The 21,720-nt window shown below is 40.1% G+C and overlaps 2 protein-coding genes across 4 annotated transcripts in view; one reads left to right on the top strand and one right to left on the bottom strand.

The window, feature by feature from the left end:
* Positions 1–21,720, bottom strand: part of PLCE1 (phospholipase C epsilon 1) — a 364,525-nt gene that overhangs the window by 61,936 nt on the left and 280,869 nt on the right. For 2 of the 3 annotated variants that reach the window (XM_061162214.1, XM_061162213.1), the window contains 4 exons: positions 14,160–14,835; positions 6,274–6,441; positions 4,545–4,662; positions 3,758–3,914 (listed from right to left, as the gene is read on the bottom strand). In XM_061162214.1, coding sequence (XP_061018197.1) covers positions 3,758–3,914; positions 4,545–4,662; positions 6,274–6,441; positions 14,160–14,835 — 1,119 coding nt within the window. The remainder of the gene's footprint in view (positions 1–3,757; positions 3,915–4,544; positions 4,663–6,273; positions 6,442–14,159; positions 14,836–21,720) is intronic. The other variant, XM_061162215.1, reaches the window with a different exon arrangement.
* Positions 17,890–18,995, top strand: LOC133070715 (ADP-ribosylation factor-like protein 6-interacting protein 1). Its single transcript, XM_061163104.1, has one exon. The coding sequence runs from the start codon at positions 17,959–17,961 to the stop codon at positions 18,568–18,570; it is 612 nt and encodes a 203-aa protein (XP_061019087.1). The 5' UTR covers positions 17,890–17,958; the 3' UTR covers positions 18,571–18,995.

The raw sequence follows: 21,720 nt of genomic DNA, 5'->3' as shown, positions 1-21,720 counted from the left end.
ACATCTTTTCATTTCTCTCCAAATTCATCTATATTGCATCAGAGGAAATAAAACATTATATATTGAAACCACTTCATGTTTACAGCCTATTTAATAAGGGCACAAAGCTGAGTTAATATTCCTCTACAAATCAAAACAGGTCTTTGAAATCACAGGTCAATGAGAGGAAAAAAAAAAAAAACCCATAAATTCAGTGGTTTTGAAGAAAAGTCATTTCAAAAAAGAGCCCCACATTGTGCAATTATAACTTATGGAAAATTATTCATGTGCTTTTATATATTTTAAATCATAGAAACACATTTAAGAAGAAAATCTTGAATGTATCAATGTCTTCCCTTTCTTCTTTCTTTACCAGTTTTTAGATGAAAACAAGGAAGGGTTTTTAATGCTAATGGAAAATGTGAGTCACAAAAATATGAAGGGTGGAAAGAAGCCAACTCTTGCCTAGAATTATATTTGCACCTGCCAAGGCTGTATCTATGTAATATAAAAATATCAGTCATCTGGGTCAAAAATTCAGTCTAGCTCTTTCACAATATTTTTTTATTTCCTATGCTGGTTCCTTGAGAGGAGAGTATGAGAAATGTTTTGGCTGGTTTTTGGTCAAATCAATCAGTAGGATCTTTCTTTTTTTTTTTTCCATTTTTGTTTTTGTGTTTAATTTTTCATTTTTAAAATATTTCAAATATATAAGAAAATAGAGAGAATATTGTAATGAATAGCTAGCTTGTTCTTGATCCTTTCAACAGTGTTTATTTATGGAAAATTATTTTGTGTTGACATCTGAAGGTCACCTCCATTAATGGAAGAGTATTACAAATGGATAGATTTATGGTATTATACTTTGTAGGCCTGGATTGTTGATTCCAAGTACAGTGTGGGAAACAGAGGGTAGATCTTGAAGAAGAGGACAAAGGTCTGATAACAAAGTGGTTTTTCATTTGAATTTAAATATATATGTTTCATGCCTTCCTTCCTCTGGTTCCCTGACCAGCCACTGTCTATAGGCACCCAACTCCCTCTTACTTTAGGAACCTCTATTCTTCTACTCGGTTCCTTCCTAGGGCTCAATTTTGCTTTCTTCTTGAAGAGTATTCAGGCTGACTTCTCCTCTCCCGCCTTGTCTTCTCTTACTGGCCCCCTGTCCTCCTATGGCGGGGTCCTCTGATTTTGCATCTGGCATGGTAGTCTCTCTATTTTTACCTCTTTGAAAATATTTTCCTTGTTTACTTTGTCTTTCCTTTTCCTGCTTATGAGTGATGGAAATAAAGGGAAAGGCCACTTAATTGTACTTATGTGGCCGTTTTATTTTCCCAGGGTACTGTTTCAGTTCAGTTAGACAGTTCAGTCGCTCAGTAGTGTCCAACTCTTTGCGACCCCATGAATTGTAGCACGCCAGGCCTCCCTGTCTACCACCAACTCCCAGAGTTTACTCAAACTCATGCCCATCGAGTCAGTGATGCCATCCAGCCATCTCATCCTCTGTCATCCCCTTCTCCTCCTGCCCCCAATCCCTCCCAGCATCAGGGTCTTTTCCAATGAGTCAACTCTTCACATGAGGTGGCCAAAGTACTAGAGTTTCAGCTTCAGCATCAGGCCTTCCAATGAACACCCAGGACTGATCCCCTTTAGGATAGACTGGTTGGATCTCCTTGCAGTCCAAGGGACTCTCAAGAGTCTTCTCCAACACCACAGTTCAAAAGCATCAATTCTTCGGTGCTCAGCTTTCTTCACAGTCCAACTCTCACATCCATACATGACCACTGGAAAAACCATAGCCTTGACTAGACAGATCTTTGTTGGCAGAGTAATGTCTCTGCTTTTTAATATGCTATCTAGGTTGATCATAACTTTCCTTCCAAGGAGTAAGCAGCTTTTAATTTCATCTGCAATGATTTTGCAGCCCCCCAAAATAAAGTCTGACACTGTTTCCACTGTTTCCCCATCTATTTGCCATGAAGTCATGGGACCAGATGCCATGATGTTAGTTTTCTGAATGTTGAGCTTTAAACCAACTTTTTCACTCTCCTCCTTTACTTTCATCAAGAGACTGTTTAGGCTGAAATATAATGCAAAGAATTCTGATTCTTTGTAGCTTTAATTTTGTTACAAACCTACAAACCTTGCAAAAGTGGTAAAAAGAATTTCTAGGTACCTGTGATCCAGTTAAGCCAAATGCAGAAATTATGTACATTATTCACACTATGAAAGGATGCTTCCCTTTAAAAGAGGATTTACTGTAGGGTTTTTATCTATAGCAAGCTTCCAAGAGAGAGAGAAAGAGAGAGATACAGAGACAGAGACACCCAGAGAGACAGACAGAGACACAGAGACAAGGAAAGAGGAAAACAGACATGAGGAGGAGGGAGATGCGGGGAGGAAGAGAAGGAGAGAAGAGGGCGGGTGATGCATGTGTGTTAAGTGTGTGTGTATAGAAATGTTTCTAAACCAGTACCTATACAGACCCATATCCTCCTCCCACTTCTCTGATGAAGTAATAGAATGTCTGCTTTTTTTTTTTTTATCATGGTTCTGTCTGGAATCTCAACATTTCTTAAACTTTAGTGTGGGGTTGAGAGAGATGATATGGCATTCTGATTCCTCTGAAAGACTTTCATTTTAATATATTTTTTTAAGAGGGTAGCTGTTGTTTCAAATCTTTAATTGGCATGGACCTTAAAAAATTATTTACAGTAATACCAGCTTTAGGATTATATCTAAACCTCTCCAACTGGCTGTAAGACATTCATTTCTCCAGAGATGTACATCTTATACATGAGAAGAGTGTTAAATATATTTCACCCATTAGCAAAGGATCAAGTTGCTTACATGAAAACATTTATCCTTCATTTAAAGCAGTGCTATCCAATAGAACTTTCTGCAATGATAGAAATGTTCTTTATCTGCACTGTTGAGTACATACAGTAGCCACCAGCCAGTGGTAGCTCTGCAATACTTTTAATGTGGCTAGTGTGACTGAGGAACTGAATTTGAAATTTCATTTTAATTAAATTTGAATTTAAATAGCCAGTTAACTTTTTTTGTTTGTTTTCTTGTGGCTGCTGTGCTGTGCTAAGTAGTCTCAGTCGTGTCTGACTCTTTGCGACCCCATGGACTGCAGCCCGCCAGGCTCCTCTGTCCATGGGATTCTCCAGGCAAGAGTACTGGACTGGGTTGCTGTACCCTCCTCCAGGGGATATTCTTGACCTAGGGATCCTGTGACTCCCACGTTGTAGGCAGATTCTTTATTGCTGCGTCACTGGGGAAGTCCTTTCCTGTGGCTAGTGGCTGCTAGATCAGACAATGCAGATTTAGAGACTGACCGCTCAGGTTTTGTTACTGTTACTGGCCTCTGAAGGATTGGTTTGTCAAAAAAATTAGAAGCCATTATAGTAATGTGGCTCAGATGGTAAAGAATCTGCCAGCAAAGCAGAAGACCTGGGTTCAGTCCCTGGGTTGGGAAGACCCCCTGAAGAAGGAAATGGCAACCCACTCCAGTATTCTTGCCTGGAGAATTCCATGGACAGAGGAGCCTCACGGGCTACAGTCTATGGGGTCGCAAAGTAGTGTGAATGGTAGTAATGTGAGAAAGTAGGAAAATGCAGTCAAGAAAATTAATAGCTTTTAAAATTTTGGGGTTTTCAGTTTTAAAGTGATTGTTAGAGACCATCTTTCGACAGAGCGCTGAAAGAGGATGCCCTTCTACACAACCCGAATGGTGTAAAGGGTCCTTCTTTTTATCATGTTAAGGCCCCACCTGGTCGGGCTCTTGTTGGAAGCAGGCAGCACAGGGGAGGACACTGGCCTGATGGGAGATGATGTCCCGGCAGTCAAGGTAGGGGGCCCAGTCGTGGTCAAGGAGTGGGCTCTTCTGGAAGGGAGAGGGTTGGGAGGGTTCATGATGGCATTTGCCTCTGTGAGAGTGGAAGACAGAAAAAAGACAATGACTCTGATTAAACTTTCCCTCACAAATCAGATAGAAAAGATGTTTCTGAATGTCTGAGGAAATCAATCTATACAGGCAATTATAAGAAGCATTATATGTATATGTATAAGCATATATGTATAAGAAGTATTAAAATATTCTGGTGAGTTCTCAATCCTGGCTACACATCAGAATCATCTGGGGAACTTAAAACAGTGCCTAGATATCCTGAACTCACATAGAGTCTGAATCGGTTGGGCTGGGGTGTGGCAAGAGCATGCATAGAATATTTAAAAAGCTCTAATATCCAGCCAGGAGGTAAGAATCACTGGTCTAATCCAGTGATTTGATTGTATCTTTCAAATCTAATATTCTTTGTCAATAATGGCAAGTTAACTAGTTAGTATTTTCTTCTAAGTACAACTTACATCTGCAAACTTGTGTTTGCAGAAATACCTCTTGGGTTCCATCATCCAGTTAAAAACAAAGGTAAGTATATTTAATAAGATAGAGTTTAGTTAAGAAGGCCTGTGTTGAGATATAAGTGTATATCTCAATTTAAAACCAAATGCACGTTTTCCCATTTAAAAAACCCTCAGATATGAAGATGCTGCTTTACCTGATTCTTCTTGTTCATTGACATCTTGAGGATCAGAACCACTCCGGCTCCGACTCTCTTTGTGTGTTTTGGCCTTGCGGGTGGCCATCTCGTCATCCGTCACCTCTCCACTCTCACCCTGGGAACAGAAAACTCACATGCTTATCCTTCCCATCTCTGCTTAGCTCAGGTGGGTCCCTATTTTTTCACTGATCCACCATCAGTACCACCTCCCCCTGGTGAAACCAGTAAAGACCTATGTGAAGGCTGACCAAGTGTTCCCTTGTTCTGTTTATCCCACGTGTTCTTCATGATAATGCAGTACTCCTTGGGGGAAAGGGTGACAAGAGAAGGCATAAGATCCCTGGAGTCTGTGCAGAGACAGAATTATAAAGCAGATAAAGTTCAACCTAGGCATCAACAGCCTCCCAAGTGCAAAGAGTGGAACTTCTTCCATTTAACCATGAAGAAAATGTATCACACTATAGTGATAATATAAATAATGTAATATATAATATAGAGTGATACATATATATATATATATATATATATATATATATATCATGCTAAAAAACAAAACACAGAATTTACCATCTTAACCATTTTTAATGCTTCCCTTGTGGCTCAGATGGTAAAGAAGCTGCCTGCAATGTGGGAGACCTGGGTTCAATCCCTCGGTCGGGAAGATCCCCTGGAGAAGGAACTGGCAACCCATTCCAGTATTCTTGCCTGGAGAATCCCACGGACAGAAGAGTCTGGCAGGCTACAGTCCATGGGGATGCAAAGAGTCAGACACAACTGAGCAACTAACACACACATGACCATTTTTAAGTGTACCATAGAGAAAGTGGTGTTAACTATTTGTATTTTGTTGTGCAAGGTATTTCTAGAACTTCTTCACTTTTGCAAAACTGATACTCTATACTCATTAAACAACTCCCCCTTTCCCCTTCACCTTAGTCCCCGCAACCACCATTCTATTTTCTGTTTCTAAGAATTGGACCACTCTAGGTATCTCATACCTGTAACTGGAATCATGCAGTATTCGTCCTTTTGTGACTGACTTATTTCACTTAGGATAACGTCCTTAAGGTCATCTGCGTTGCAGCACATGACAGGATTTCCCTCTTTTTATCCCCATTGTATGTACATGTTACCTTTTCTTTATCCTTCATCGGTGGATGGACACTTGATTCTCTTGTTAATATATTTTAAATTGAGTTCTAGCCTTTTGACCCTCCAAAACCTTCCTAATATGATCCTTGTTCCTTACTATCCTTTCTTTGCCCACCACAGAGCCGATGCTCCAACCTGAAGCCTAAATCCAGGGCCCCCTGTGCCAGAGAGGCGGTCCCCTGCATTGTCTGCCTGGTGAATCCCATCTGTCCTTTAAGACCCACCTCTCACCTTCTCTGTGGAGCCATCCCTGCCTGACTCCCAGTCTTCTATTTCCCTTCTCTCTACCCCACAGCACTTTGCAGACAGCGTGACAGGGACTCTTACTTAGATCTCACTGTGTTTGTTAGCATCTCTGTGTCCCTCTATGGACCCTGACTTTTTGCTGGTGGTGACTCAGTTCCTAGTACTGGGCTTGGCATCCAGTGGGCACTTGGTAAGCTCTTGTATTTTATTTGTTTTACATCTCACCCTGTCCCCAGTCCAAATGACCTAAAATAGTTTATGGTTATGTAGATTATACAGTGGTCCCAGATGATTGGGTTGGATGCTTAATAAACAAGTAACACCCTACCCTCATAAGGATTTTCTTCTTTTTCTTGGCGTTGCTTATACTTAAGGTGTTGGGTTTCTCAGCGCTCTTTGCTGATGTCCCAGGGCTGGGGTTTCGAGTACTCCATCGTCTGCCACCAAACAGCTCCACAGCTTGAGCCAAAGTTGGGCCTTCATATCGTCCATCCTCCTGTAAAAGAGACACATTCTGAACCCATAAGGGAAGAATGAGTAAAGGGGGAGTAAATGTATCAAAGGCTTTCCGGAAATTCCCAGAGGCAGAGGAGCACAGGCTGTCACCAAAGAAGAATGATCTGGCCACCCAAGTGGCTCTAACTGTCCGGACTCTCTGTTGGGGATTTCATCAAGTCCTATGTGGTCCTGGTCAAGTCCAGCTGAGTTCCAGTGTTGTGCTTTAATACAGCCACATTCAATTGGGATTAACAAAAAAATTTCCCTTTCCACTTTCAGAAGTTATGTTTCAGTATTATCACTGCAGGAAAATTCATTAAGATGTACTTTGTAAATCTGGGCTTTGAAGGACTTGAGGGTGTATATGTGTGTATGACTCTATTGAAGTAAAATCAAGTTCTATTTGTTATTTCATCACTCTAGCTATATTTTCACCTAGCTTGATGCTTGGGACAGTCTGACTTGGAGTCAGAGTAGGTGGAGTACATGAAATTCATTTTGAAGGGCTTTGGGGGCACCTCAAGTAGTTGAGCTGCCATCTTCTTCAGTGACTGATATCCAAGGACAGAGAGCCCAGGTGTCTCAGAACACCACACATATTATGATGCCTTGAGCAGTGAAAACATCCTCAGTGGGTACATGATGGTTTACAATAGCTGTTTCTTATAAGGCAGCTCTATGTAACATGCACTGAGTATCAGAAGGGATGGAGTAATTAAACAGTGTTCAACAATTCTCCTTGTAAGTCAGGAAAGTTAATAAAACTACAAAAAGTCACATATGAATTGAAGACAATATTGATATTTCACAAGTCATAGAAAAAGCACCTTTTAAATCTATTTCTATTTACTATCTTTACTTTCTACAAGCTTTTAAGGTTAGTCCTCCTTTGCAAATGCAAAGATGTGCTTATAAATAGATTTTGGCTTTGTTGTAGATAATAAGCAAATAATAAAGCGACTTTGTGCACAAACGTGTGTGCATGTGTGTGTGTGTTTGCGCCTTCATGTCTGTGCTTGTTCCTAATGTTCAATGACTATCTGATTTGATGACTTGAGTTGTGACCTCCTACTTCCTGAATCCCATTACAGATCCCAGGATGCTTAGTGAATTGGATACTTGGTGATCTTTTGAATGATTTGTGATGAAACCTTTTGGTGACCTTCTGTCCTGAATATCTGTGATTTATGCCTGTCTGTGGGTCATTTTTCTTTTCTTTAACCATACCCAAGTTTACTTTATCTCTTGTCACTGGATACAGTCTTGGGTCTATCAGTCAATGGGGAACATCCTCCCTTGACCAATGGTTGGTATAGGATCCAAATAAGCCAATCAAACTCACCATCCCTGACATGTACACACTACTATATTTAAAATGAATAATAATCAACAAGGTCCTACAGTACAGTTCAATGTTATGAGGCAGCCTGAATGGGAGGGGGATTTGGGAGAGGATGGATACATGTATACATATGGCTGAGTCCCTTTGCTATTCATCTGAAACTGTCACAACACTGGTTGCTAATGGGCTATATCCCAATACAAAATAAAAAGTTAAAAAAACCTCCACCCCTGGAAAATGAATCTTGAATGGAGTGATACAAAGAATGAAAATGGCTGGAGATGATTCCACCTGGTGCAGATCTGCTGGAGAGAGTTCCTGCTAATAAGTCACCAAACTGACTGCAAAGTGACATAATTTCATAAGGTGATTTTTAACTACCTTATTGCATAACATACTCTGATTACAAAAAAATTCTGTAAAATTTTATCTATGGGTTTTAACTAATACATTTTTAAACATTAAACCTAATGCTTAAACAGAGTAGACCACTTCATTAAAATTTAAAAGCTCTTCTCTGCAAAAGACATGGTCAAGAAAGTTAGAAGACAAGTCACGGGCTGGGAGAAAATATTTGAGAAGAAACATCTGATAAAGGTCTGTTATCCAAAATGTACAAAAAAAATTTAAAACTCAACAATAAGAAAACAAATGACTCAATCAAAAAATAGGTCAAAGAATTTGATAGACACCTCACCAAAGTATATATGCAGATGGCAAATAAGCATATGAAAAGCTGTTCCACGTCATATGTCATCAGAGAAATGTGAAATAAGACAACGAGGTAAAACTGCACACCTATTAGAATGGCCAAAATTGAGAACACTGACAACACCAAATGCTGGTGAGGATGCAGAGCAATAGGGACTCTCATTTGCTGCTGGTGCGATTGAAAAATGTTACAGCCACGTTAGAAGGCAGTTTCTTACAAAACTAAACACACTTTTACTGTATGATTCAGCAATCACACTCCTTGATATTTACCCAAATGAGTTGGAAACTTGTGTCTATACCAAAACCTGAACATGGATACTTTCACTTGCTTCATTCATAATTGCCAAAACTTGGAAGCAACCAAGAAATCCTTTAGTAGGTGAATGAATGAATAAACTGTGGTTCACTAAGACAATCAAATTTCACTCAGTAAAAAAAAAAAATGAACTATCGAGCCACAAGCAGACATGGGGGAAAACTTAAATGCATATGACTAAGTGAAAGAAACCGATCTGAGAAGGCTACATATTCTATGATTCCAACTATATAACATCTGCAAAAGGCAAAACTATGGAGACAATAAGAAGATCAGTGGTTGCAGGGGCTAGGAGAGAGTGGGATGGAGTGGGAGCAAGATGAACAGGCAGAGCACACCGGATATTTAGGGCAGCAAAAATGCTCCATATGGTATTGTAGTGAGGGATATATGTCAGTATATTATACTTGTACAAGCCCATATAATGTACAGCACCAAGAGTGAACTCTAAGGTAAACTATGGACTTTGGGAAATTACGACATGTTAACGTAGGTTCATCCTTTGTAAAAGGATGTCTAGTCAAAGCTATGGTTTTTCCAGTAGTCATGTATGGATGTGCGAGTTGGACTATAAAGAAAGCTGAGCACCAAAGAATTGATGCTTCTGAACTGTGGTGTTGGAGAAGATTCTTGAGAGTCCCGTGGACTGCAAGGAGATCCAACCAGTCAATCCTAAAGGAAATCAGTCCTGAATATCCACTGGAAGGACTGATGCTAAAGCTTTGGCCACCTGATGTGAAGAACTGACTCCTTGGAAAAGACCCTGATGCTGGGAAAGATTGAAAGTGGGAGGAGAAAGGGACAACAGAGGATGAGATGGTTGGATGGCATCACTGACTCAATGGACATGAGTTTGACTAAGCTCCGGGAGTTAGTGATGGACAGGGAGGCCTGGCATGCTGCAGTCCATGGGGTCGCAAAGAGTCGGATACAACTGAGTGACGGAACTGAACTGAACTGATCCTTTGTAAAAAATGTATCATACTTGTTAGTGATGTTGATAACGGGGGAGCCATGTATGTGTGGGGACAGGAGGTTTATGGGAAATCTCTGTACTTTCCTTTCAATTTTATAATAAACCTAAAAATGCTCTAAAAAATAAAATCTTTAATAAAATTTAATAGACCCATTACCATGTACATATAAAAGAATCAGCCTCTACTGCTTTGGTTTTCATAAATTCAGAACATCCTAACATGGGCCAAGCTTTACTATTAATGGAAATATTTTAGGCCTGTAAAAGGCAGGATGCCTTTGTTTAATCTTTAAAGGAGACTTTCTGGGAACTAAAATGTACTCTGAATCTTCCTTTTGTTTTACACAAAACAATAAACTTGTTTGGGATGGATGAAAGATGTACCTTCTATTTTAAATTTGGGCTATAGCAAGTGAAGGTACATTCTCAGTTTTAGAAAATGGTTCATGTGAACACTGAGAATTAGGAAATTGACTCCTTAAAAAGTATGCATGTACTTTTGAGACTTCCCTGGTGGTCCATTGGTTAAGACTCCACACTCCCATTGCGGGGGGCCTGGGTTCAGTCCCTGGTCAGGGAACTAGATCCCACATGCTGTAACTAAGAGTTTGCATGCCACAATGAAAAGATCCTGCATCCCAAGACTAAGGATCCAGCATGCAGCAACAAAGGTCTAAGATCCTGAGTGCCACAACTAAGACCCATGGAGCGAAATAAATACACATTTTAAAAAAAATTCATGTACTTTTAACTTGGCATATCTTTGCATATGATACCTTAAAGACTTAAAACAATCTAACTCTTTAAATAGATGCCCCACTTTTTTCCTTGGAGATAGCCAGAATCTGTTTCTGTTGCTTACAAAGAAGTTTACTGATAATCCTGTGTATAACCTCCTCAGCTTCCCAGAAATCTTTCCAAATATATGAGTTCTTAAGCTCTGCCCATAACTTTGAGCCAAAGCTCATGATACCAACCTTTCTTCCACATCCCATATCAAATTTCTGCACAGTTTGCTTTTTAAAAATTTCTTGTATCCCTAGGCTTTGTTACAAATATCACTATTGGGAATTCCCTGGTGGTCTAGGGGTTAAGAATCTGTCTTTCAATGCAGAGGACTCGGGTTCAAGCCCAGGGAACTAAGATCCCACATGCCTTGGGGGAACAAAGTCCATGCCACAACTACTGAGCTCATAGGCTCCAGAGCTCATGCTTGGAAACAAGAGAAGCCCATGCACTGCAACAAAGACTCAGAGCAGAGACCCCCCCAAAAACCAAACAAACAAAAACAGAAGTCACTATTTTTTCTTGTCTTTTGCTTTATCTCTTACTACTATTTTCATTAGCTTAGTTTATATTCACTAGCACTAAAATACTTGTACTTGAAAGTAACTCTGCAAACATTTATCACAGAAGAGGACTCGGATGTTAGGAAGATTATTTTCTATATAAACTCTTCCTAAATTGGGGATAAAGAAATATTCTTATATGGCTGTTAGCGGAAGTTTGGAAGAAATCAAGATCTTCCATACATTTCTTTAGTTTGTAGATACGTTTAAAAATTTCTTTTGTACTTTGGGACTTCTCAGAGTTTTAAGTGTGCTAAGCTGTATTATAAATCACCAAGGGGGCATTTAGAATGATACCTATCTGACCTTTTGTTCTCCAAGTGCCAAATTAGCATCTTTTTAATATTCCCTGATACAATTTGGGAACTGGTCTATATAATGGAAAAATGAGTAGTCTGTTGACCTTTTTCACTTAAAAAAAAAAAAGAAAGAAATCTTGAGTGTCTAAGACTGTTGTCTGTCTTAGGCAGCTTGTGTAGTACATTGTTTTGAGGATGAATGCCATCTATGTTTTCAGAAGTGACTGAGGTATATGGAGGCTTTTTGCCCTTACACTGTGACAGCTTGGTTCCTCACAGGGGTGGAAGGATGGGGTGGAGAGAAAGGGAGGGATATAGCTGTGGTTATAACTGCGTAAGACCAAGTCAACTCCAAGTCACTGCCTCTGTCTCAGCTCCAGCAGCACCTTTTCTCATCCATTGTCTGTGGTCTCATCTGGTGCCCCCTCAGCATAAACTGAAGGTTGCCAGGGTAAATGAGAAACTTTGTGCTGTGTGTTAGTTGCTCGGTTGTATCCGACTCTTTGCGACCCCATGAACTATAGCCCCCTGGGCTCCTGTACTGGAGTGGGTAGCCATGCCCTTCTCCAGTGGATCTTCCTGACCCAGGGATCCAACTCGGGTCTCCTGCATTGCAGGCAGATTCTTTACCATCTGAGCCACAGTACAGTACTGTGAACTTAGTAATGAGAAACTAAGTAGACTTTACATGTTAATTCAGTTACTTTGTAAGACTGGGAAGGAAACACGTGGAGCAAATAAACCACATAGGTTTTGTGACAGTGACTGTAATTGAGCCCAAAGACTTTGGTTCATGACCAGACTGAATGCATTTTCATGACTAGAGAAGGCTGAGGAATGACTGTAATTGAAAACCAATACTCATAATAGCTCCTGGAGACCTTCCTTCCAAGCAGCCGGCACCACTGAGAGCTCCCTGTGCAGTAGACAGGAAGCAAGCATTTTGGTTTCCATTTTATTTCAAAAAATATTTATTTATTTGGCTGTGCCAGGTCTTAGTTGCATCATGTGGGATCTTTAGTTGTAGAATGTGGGATCTAGTTCTGTGACCAGGGATAGAACCTGGGCCCACTGTATTGGGAGCAAGGCGTCTTAGCCACTGGACCACCAGAGAGGTCCCTTGGTTTCCATTGTAGATGAGTTAACCAAAACTGGCTTTGTGCAGTGCAGCATAATCATGTATATAGGCCTAAGTGCTTATTAATTAATTGAGTTCTTCAGGATATGATCTCTACTCATTAAGTGCTGTATGGATGTGGGGAAAGGGGAAAGAAGGGGTTTTACACATGTGACTCCACTAACATTCCAGAGTAGAAAATGTTTTAAATTATCAGAAACATGTTAGAACTATGAAAAGTACACGAAAATCAATCCTTTGAGTAATTTAAGTCACAGTGGTATTTGTTCTGTGACACTACAAAAGATAATTCGTCCCCCATAAGATAGAAAAGGGTTTCCCTTGTGGTTCAGCTAGTAAAGAATCTGTCTGCAATGTGGGAGACCTAGGTTCAATCCCTGGGCTGGGAAGATCCCCTGGAGAAGGGAAAGGCTACCCACCCCAGTATTCTAGGCTAGAGAATTCCATGGACTGTATAGTCCATGGGGTCTCAAAGAGTCGGACACAACTGAGCTACTTTCACTCACTCAAGACACAAAAACATAGCAAAGAAAAAGTGAATACTCTATACAACTCATTTGACAATCCCACCAATAGTGTCACCTTGTAGTGGGGTTTATGACTCAATTTCCAAGCAATCTCTGCCCTCCTTCCTCCATAAGCATGTGGCTCTAGCTACATCTGTGTCTCTTCTCACCACCTCATCCAACCCAGTGCTGGTGGACCTTTGGCTGGAGGGTCAAAGTACCTGATGTGTGTGTGTGTGCTCAGTTGCTCAGCCATGTCTGACTTTTTGTGACCCCATGGATTGTAAAGCACGCCAGGTTCCTTTGTCCATGAAATTTTCCAGGCAAATACAGGAGTGGGTTGCCATTTCCTTCTCCGGGGATCTTCCCAACCCAGGGATCCTGATACTTCAGGGGTTAACAGAAAAATCACTCAGTCTAAGCTGTCTCCTAAGGGCTGTTGCCACTACAAATGAGGTTTGGAAGAACTCTAGTTGTGACTATCTCACATTTGGGAATGTTTCTTTTAATCTTACAAGTTCTACAGTTTGGCAGCAATACACAGTAAATTAAAGAACTCTCTGAGAGTCATGGAGCACATTAGAAGATGAAATAGGATTTTGGTTTCCAAAGTGAAGATTTCCAACACATCAGCTAGTCCCTAATTAGTATAAAAGCATTCAGATTACAATGCTTTCCATTTTCACTTTAAGTGAAAATGCTTATATTAACTTGTTTCTTTCCAGATGTGAGAAGTCACTATTTTCATACAAAATAATAATAGGACCTACTTTGAGCCAGACACTATGCTTTATACACATGAATTTACATTATGGCTTTACACATATTAACTCAGTTAAGCCTCACAGTCACCCTTTGGACAATATGAATAATATCATTATTTTTCACACTTTATAGATAAGAAACTAAGGCACAGAGAAGTTAAGTAAAAGCTGTTCAACATCACTCAGGCAGACAGTTGTCAGAGCTGGGAAAATGAACCTTGGTGGTCTAGTTGTCCAGTGTGTTTTTACAAGATAAATCTGGAGAATTATACTACCGAGGAGACAGGGAAGGCTGCATCCCTTTCCCCTTACCTGGTAGAGGCTGACGTACTGTTTCCGCAGCCACTGCTGTCTTTGGTCAGGGAACTTCCTCATCTTCCTCACAGCTCTAGTGAGCTCCAACAATCCACTGAAGAGCATTTTAGCTGTGTGCTTTGGTGCCACAAAGTGCAATAATCTATTGTCCGTGGTCTGCAGCCCGTAGAGCAGTGTCACACCAGTCTCTGAGAGAGACATGTTACTCAATTTGTTCTGAACACACACAGTGTGTATATCAATGTTAGGGTGTCCCATGTACACAGCCTTTGCTGCAAACAGATCCAAGATCCCCTCCACCAGGCCACTTAATCCAGCATTGCCCAGTAACGGGAACTTGCCAGGCTCAGATGTGTTACTGAGCACGCCAAGTTTTGCTTTAGCACTGGCTGGGGAAGCAGTGGTGGGTTTTATCCAGGTCAAAGTGCTATTGTCAGGCTGAAGCTGGAGGAAGCAGCGGGCAGAGAGGTGCGTGTCCTGATCATAGTGGATGACTGTGGCCCCCTGCAACAGGAACTGGTGCACATCAGCTTGGATGGACAGCACGTACCATGGGATGAGCTCTGTCCCATGGTCAAAGGCTTTCTGTGGCTCTTCCGATCCATGAGAGTCCCATTCTTTGGGCTGCTCAAAGATGTCATTTTCGGAATCCAACAAATCTCCAATTATAAACCTGATAGAAAGAATTACAAATTTGATCTGTCTTATAATCAGAAGTAAGGACAACAAAAATCTTTCACTGACACTGGCATCATTTTTCATTCCATTATAAATTCAAATTAGCATAGGAAATATAAAATGCTACAAGTCAGAGTGATTTTATATAGTGGTATTCTAAAACCTTATATTTAACAACATGTCTGACCATAGGCTTTGAGGCCCCATGGACTGTAGCCCGCCAGGCTCCTCTGTCCATGGAATTTTCCAAGCAAGAGTACTGGAGCAGGTTGAATAAAGGAACTACTATATTATTGTATTTTTAATGTAAACAACAAACTTCATTATTTATTAGTCTTTCCTCTTGTGTTAAATACACACATTTTTGCAATTAATATGACCTACTTGCAAAGTAAGTTTTATTATTATTTTAAAATTTTTTTTAAACTGGAGGATAATTGTTTTAAAATATTGTGTTGGCTGCTGCAATGTATCAATATGAATCAGCGACAAGTATACATATTTTTTTAATCTATGGGGGAACTGAGGTTCAGGAGGGGTGAGTAACTGGCTCTAGGTTACCCAGCTCAGAAGAGACCTACTAAAGGCAGGAATTTGGTCTGTCTGACTCTCTTTCTTCTATTTGGCTACTTTGGTAGGAATGTGCCTAAGAGAGACTCATTCTCTTCAAAGCATGAGAAACTGTTACTAAGGTCAAGGCTTTTCACTACTTGATCCACAGAAATCACTAGCAAAGGGGTGGGTAAAATTGAGGAATTGGTCCATACATCCCTGGGAAGGGATATTCCCATCACCTCCAGACACTTGGGCAGCTGACAGCCTCTTGGCGAGGTCTGAGAAGCGGCCTTGGGCTTCTCAGACTCTCGGTCTAGATCCTGGTCCCTAAGCAAGATTCCACTCCTGCTTTCAAACAGGAAAATGTTCTTTTTCCATGCCTCACATAAACAGATATTCTTAAGAAAGAAAAGAAATCCACAAGAAATCTCACAAATCTGATGACCAGAAGATCCTTTTCAAATAATCCACACTGGAAACACTGGAAACCACCCAAACGTCCAGCAACAATCAAATATATAAATAAAATTTGATGTATTCATATAACACCAGCCTGCACAGCCACGAAAGTAAACATGCAATGGTTAACCACCTGCAACAACACAGACAAATCTTAAGCAAGACATACAGACATACATATTATGTGATTACATTAATGTAAATTTCAAAAAAAGGAAAAATTATACTATATTGTTTAGAGAGGCATAAAGTGGTAAAATTATAAAGAAAAACAGAATGTATTATCACAAAATTCACAGCAGTGAATTTTTCTTTACAGGGAAAGCTGGTGATATAACAGACAGGAAAAAGGGGGCTTATGGGTACTGATAATGGATGGTAGCTACACATACACTCACTTGAAACTATTAAAAAACATTAGTTTAAAAAATTTTTTCAGAATAGTTTTAGATTAGGAGAGAAATTGCAAAGATAGCATACCCCATATACCGTTTTTCCTATTATATTAACATCTTACATTAGGGTGGTGTATTTGACACAATTCATGAATCAATACCACAAAACACTACTATTTATTAAAGTCCATACTTTGCTTAGTATTAGTACTGGTCTTATACTTTGTTTAGTATTTGTATTAGTCTTTGTGGCGTGATTGGTGGCATTATCACCTTTGCCTGTTAACTGGAAGATTGGTGGTTCAAGTCCACCCAAGGATGCCCTTCTCTGTGTTCCTCAGACAGTAAAGAAGCCACCTGCAATGAGGGAGACCTGAGTCGGAACCCTGGGTTGGGAATATCCCCTGGAGGACGGCATGGCAACCCACTCCAGTATTCTTGCCTAGAGAATCCCCAAGGACAGAGGAGCCTGGGGGGCTGCAGTCCATGGGGTTGCGAAGAGTCGGACACGACTGAGTGACTTAGCACAGTGCAGCACATACTTTGTTTAGATTTCTTTAGTTTTTTACCCATTTCCCTTTTCTGTTGCAGGATTCCATCCAGGAGCCCATATTACATTTAACCTTCATATTTCTTTATGTCATGGTTTCTCAGACTTTTCTTGATTTTACGATTTTGACAGTTTTAAGGAACAGTGGTCAGGAATTTTGTAGAATGACCAAAAATTAGAATTTGCCTGATGATTTTCTCATAATTATTCTGGTGCTCTGGGTTCTGGGGAGGAAGACCACAGAGGCAAAGTGCCATTCTTGTCACATCATATCCAGGGAACATACTATCAACAGGGCTTATGCTGTTGATGCTGACCTGGCTGAGGTAGTGCTAGTCAGTGTCCACTTTATGGTGTCCACTTAAAGTTACTTAAAAAAAACAACCTCCTTTCTACATTGTCCCCTTTGGAAGGAAGTCACTGTGTGCAGCCCACACATAAGGAAAGGTGAGTCTGCTCTACCTTCTAGAGGTCAGAGTATCCACACAAGTTATTTGGAATTCTGCATGAGAAATTTGTCTCTTCTCCCCCATGTGTTTGCTTTGTTATCACTTACATACATGGACTTGTGAATATTTATGTAATACTTTGGGTTATAATCAAAGCTTCTCTGGTAGTTCAGGCGGTAAAGAATCTGCCTTCATGGCAGGAGACTTGGGTTTGATCCATGAGTTGGGAAGATTCCCTGGAGAAAAGAATGGCTACCCACTCCAGTATTCTTGCCTGGAGAATTCCATGGACAGGGGAAACTGGCAGGCTACAGTCTATGGGGTTGCAGAGTTGGACACAACTGAGCGATTTTCACTTACTTACTTGGGTTATAATCTAATACTATTTTATTTTGTTACTCAAATTGCTCCAGCTTTGGCCAACATAATATAACTTTCCGTTGGCTCTTGTGCATCTTTGATATAACCTCATTATTGTTTTAGTTTTTTTTTCTCAGCACTTATTTACTTTTTCTGGCACAAGATACTCCAGGCTCATCTTGTATATTTCCTGCCCCAGTCCTAGAAGCAGTCTTCTTTCCAAGGAGGTTTGCTTTCTTTCACTGAAGACTTATTAGAAATCAAGATCTGGTTAGGGGTGCGGCGAGGGAATCTGCGGAGGAGTAGACTTGGTGGCGTCCTGTGCTCGCTGAGATTGCACCTCGAGAACTATGGCGGAAGGAGATAATCGCAGCACCAATCTGCTGGCTGCAGAGACTGCAAGTCTGGAAGAGCAGCTGCAAGGCTGGGGAGAAGTGATGCTGATGGCAGATAAAGTCCTCCAATGGGAAAGAGCCTGGTTTCCACCTGCCATCATGGGTGTGGTTTCTTTGGTGTTTCTGACTATCTACTATCTAGATCCATCTGTTCTATCTGGTGTTTCCTGTTTTGTTATGTTTTTGTGCTTGGCTGACTACCTTGTTCCCATTCTAGCACCTAGAATTTTTGGCTCCAATAAATGGACCACTGAGCAACAGCAAAGATTCCATGAAATTTGCAGCAATCTAGTAAAAACGCGACGCAGAGCTGTGGGCTGGTGGAAACGCCTCTTTACACTAAAGGAAGAAAAGCCGAAAATGTACTTCATGACCATGATCGTTTCTCTGGCTGCGGTTGCTTGGGTCGGACAGCAGGTCCATAACCTCCTCCTCACCTACCTGATAGTGACTTTCTTACTTTTGCTTCCTGGACTGAACCAACATGGAATCATTTCGAAATACATTGGAATGGCCAAAAGAGAGATAAACAAGCTTCTGAAACAAAAAGAAAAGAAAAATGAATAAAGCATTTGCTTTATTCAGTGTGATTAATGGAGTATACATTGTCCTTGGGAACAGTGTCTGTTATGCTGTTTGGATACTAAAATGTTACAGAAGTAGCTCTCTGCTGTCCCTTGCTCTGCCCTTAGTAGAAATTCTGACTTGTCAAGTAAGGCTTTATGCCCAGTGTCTTCATGGGTGTATTCTTATCAGCTGGCCTTATATGGACAACTCTTCAGTTCCTCATCTTGGTTTTTTGTCACCCAGGGTTAACTGAACTCTTAGTTTTAAAATAACATAGTGGTGAACTTCACCTTTTAGTACAGTTAACAGTGACTTGGGATAACTGTTCAAGTTGATCTTTTTTTTAAGCTGGATACAGGAGAGTGGTCTGTGGTTTCAGGAAGCTCGTTCTATCATCTGCTTCCATGGTCTGCTTAAAAAACTGGCTTCATAGTTTCCTTTGTAGTGCAAAAGCTTTTAAGTTTCATTAGGTCCCATTTGTTTAGTTTTGCTTTTATTTCCAATATTCTGGGAGGTGGGTCATAGAGGATCTTGCTGTGATTTATGTCGGAGAGTGTTTTGCCTATGTTCTCCTCTAGGAGTTTTATAGTTTCTGGTCTTACATTTAGATCTTTAATCCATTTTGAGTTTATTTTTGTGTATGGTGTTAGAAAGTGTTCTAGTTTCATTCTTTTACAAGTGGTTGACCAGTTTTCCCAGCACCACTTGTTAAAGAGGTTGTCTTTTTTCCATTGTATATCCTTGCCTCCTTTGTCAAAGATAAGGTGTCCATAGGTCCGTGGATTTATCTCTGGGCTTTCTATTCTGTTCCATTGATCTATATTTCTGTCTTTGTGCCAGTACCATACTGTCTTGACGACTGTGGCTTTGTAGTAGAGTCTGAAGTCAGGCAGGTTGATTCCTCCAGTTCCATTCTTCTTTCTCAAGATTACTTTGGCTACTCGAGGTTTTTTGTGTTTCCATACAAATTGTGAAATTCTTTGGTCTAGTTCTGTGAAAAATACCATTGGTAGCTTGATAGGGATTGCATTGAATCTATAGACTACTTTGGGTAGAATAGCCATTTTGACAATATTGATTCTTCCAATCCATGAACACGGTATGTTTCTCCATCTGTTTGTGTCCTCTTTGATTTCTTTCATCAGTGTTTTATAGTTTTCTATGTATAGGTCTTTTGTTTCTTTAGGTAGATATACTCCTAAGTATTTTATTCTTTTTGTTGCAATGGTGAATGGTATTTTTTCCTTAATTTCTCTTTCTGTTTTTTAAAGGAAACTATAAGTAAGGTGAAAAGACAGCCCTCAGATTGGGAGAAAATAATAGCAAACGAAGCAACAGACAAAGGATTAATCTCAAAAATATACAAGCAACTCCTGCAGCTCAATTCCAGAAAAATAAATGACCCAATCAAAAAATGGGCCAAAGAACTAAACAGACATTTCTCCAAAGAAGACATACAGATGGCTAACAAACACATGAAAAGATGCTCAACCTCACTCATTATTAGAGAAATGCAAATCAAAACCACAATGAGGTACCATTACACGCCAGTCAGGATGGCTGCTATCCAAAAGTCTACAAGCAATAAATGCTGGAGAGGGTGTGGAGAAAAGGGAACCCTCTTACACTGTTGGTGGGAATGCAAACTAGTACAGCCGCTATGGAAAACAGTGTGGAGATTTCTTAAAAAACTGGAAATAGAACTGCCATATGACCCAGCAATCCCACTTCTGGGCATACACACTGAGGAAACCAGATCTGAAAGGGACACATGCACCCCAATGTTCATCGCAGCACTGTTTATAATAGCCAGGACATGGAAGCAACCTAGATGCCCATCAGCAGATGAATGGATAAGGAAGCTGTGGTACATATACACCATGGAATATTATTCAGCTGTTAAAAAGAATTCATTTGAATACAGAGTGAAGTAAGCCAGAAAGATAAAGAACATTACAGCATACTAACACATATATATGGAATTTAGAAAGATGGTAACGATAACCCTATATGCAAAACAGAGAAAGAGACACAGAAATACAGAACAGACTTTTGAACTCTGTGGGAGAAGGCGAGGGTGGGATATTTCGAGAGGAATCGGGTGGAGAGGGAGGTGGGAGCGGGGATTGGGATGGGGAAGACGTGTAAATCCATGGCTGATTCATATCAATGTATGACAAAACCCACTGAAAAAATAAATAAATAAATAAAAGCTCATGGAAGCAAAAAAAAAAAAAAAAAAAAAACTGGCTTCATGAATATAGAGACCAAGTTTACCATTTCTGATGAAGAGACCAATGAAGAGTCATTCCTCATTCTGTTTCGATAGTGTGGGAGAAGCCTCATGGAATAAGATGAAACTCATTCCATGTCTTAGCATGTGTTTTCTCCCTTGTGCAGAAGTTAGCAGTTTGTGGGAAACATTGATCTTTCCTCCCAAATGGGGAATCTGACAGGAACTTTCAGAACTCTTGCTCCTGCGCACTTAAACTTGAAGTTAGTACATCCTCAAAGGCTTTTTAGTAGCAGGCTTACACAAGTTGGTATTTAGGACTTCTAAATTTCAGATTTTCAGTTAATTGGAGCTAAAGTCTATAATAGGTTAAGAGTCATGTCTATGATCTTCACTCCAAGACCAGCCAATAAAGGACAAAAGTCTTCCTGTGTTGAGTCAAGATTCACTTCAGTAGAAAATAGCCTTATCCTACTAATTTTTCAAGACCAGAATAAGCCTTTAAAGATAAGTCTCAAGAGTCTCCTTTTATGGTAACACTGGCTGCTTTTGGTCCCCATAGATGGAGTAGTTGAAATCTGTAGGAATGGACCTCTGAGGAATGGAAATGTGATATATTTGGGAACAATTCTTAAAACTGATTAACTAGCTATAATATAGTTTTGTGAATATTGCACTGATGCTGTGAAACCTGGACCTTGTGGTATATCAGTCCCTAAATTAGTGTTATTTTCTCCCCTTCAATATTGCTGTAAACAGTGGCACTGTGTAGCATGTTTGACTTTTAAAAAAAAAAATGTTTCGTCTACAAACTACCATAATTTACACGTGTTTCCTCATTGTATATAAGTTTGTCTTCCTATCCAGATTTTTTTTGTGTGTGTTCTACCAATTAACTACTTTCGCAGTTTTAATCC

The sequence above is a fragment of the Dama dama genome, chromosome 15 (genome assembly GCF_033118175.1).
Source record: "Dama dama isolate Ldn47 chromosome 15, ASM3311817v1, whole genome shotgun sequence".
Lineage (NCBI taxonomy): Eukaryota > Metazoa > Chordata > Mammalia > Artiodactyla > Cervidae > Dama > Dama dama.
The sequence above is the reverse complement of the archived record's forward strand: the minus strand, read 5'-3'. Positions and strand labels throughout refer to the sequence as shown.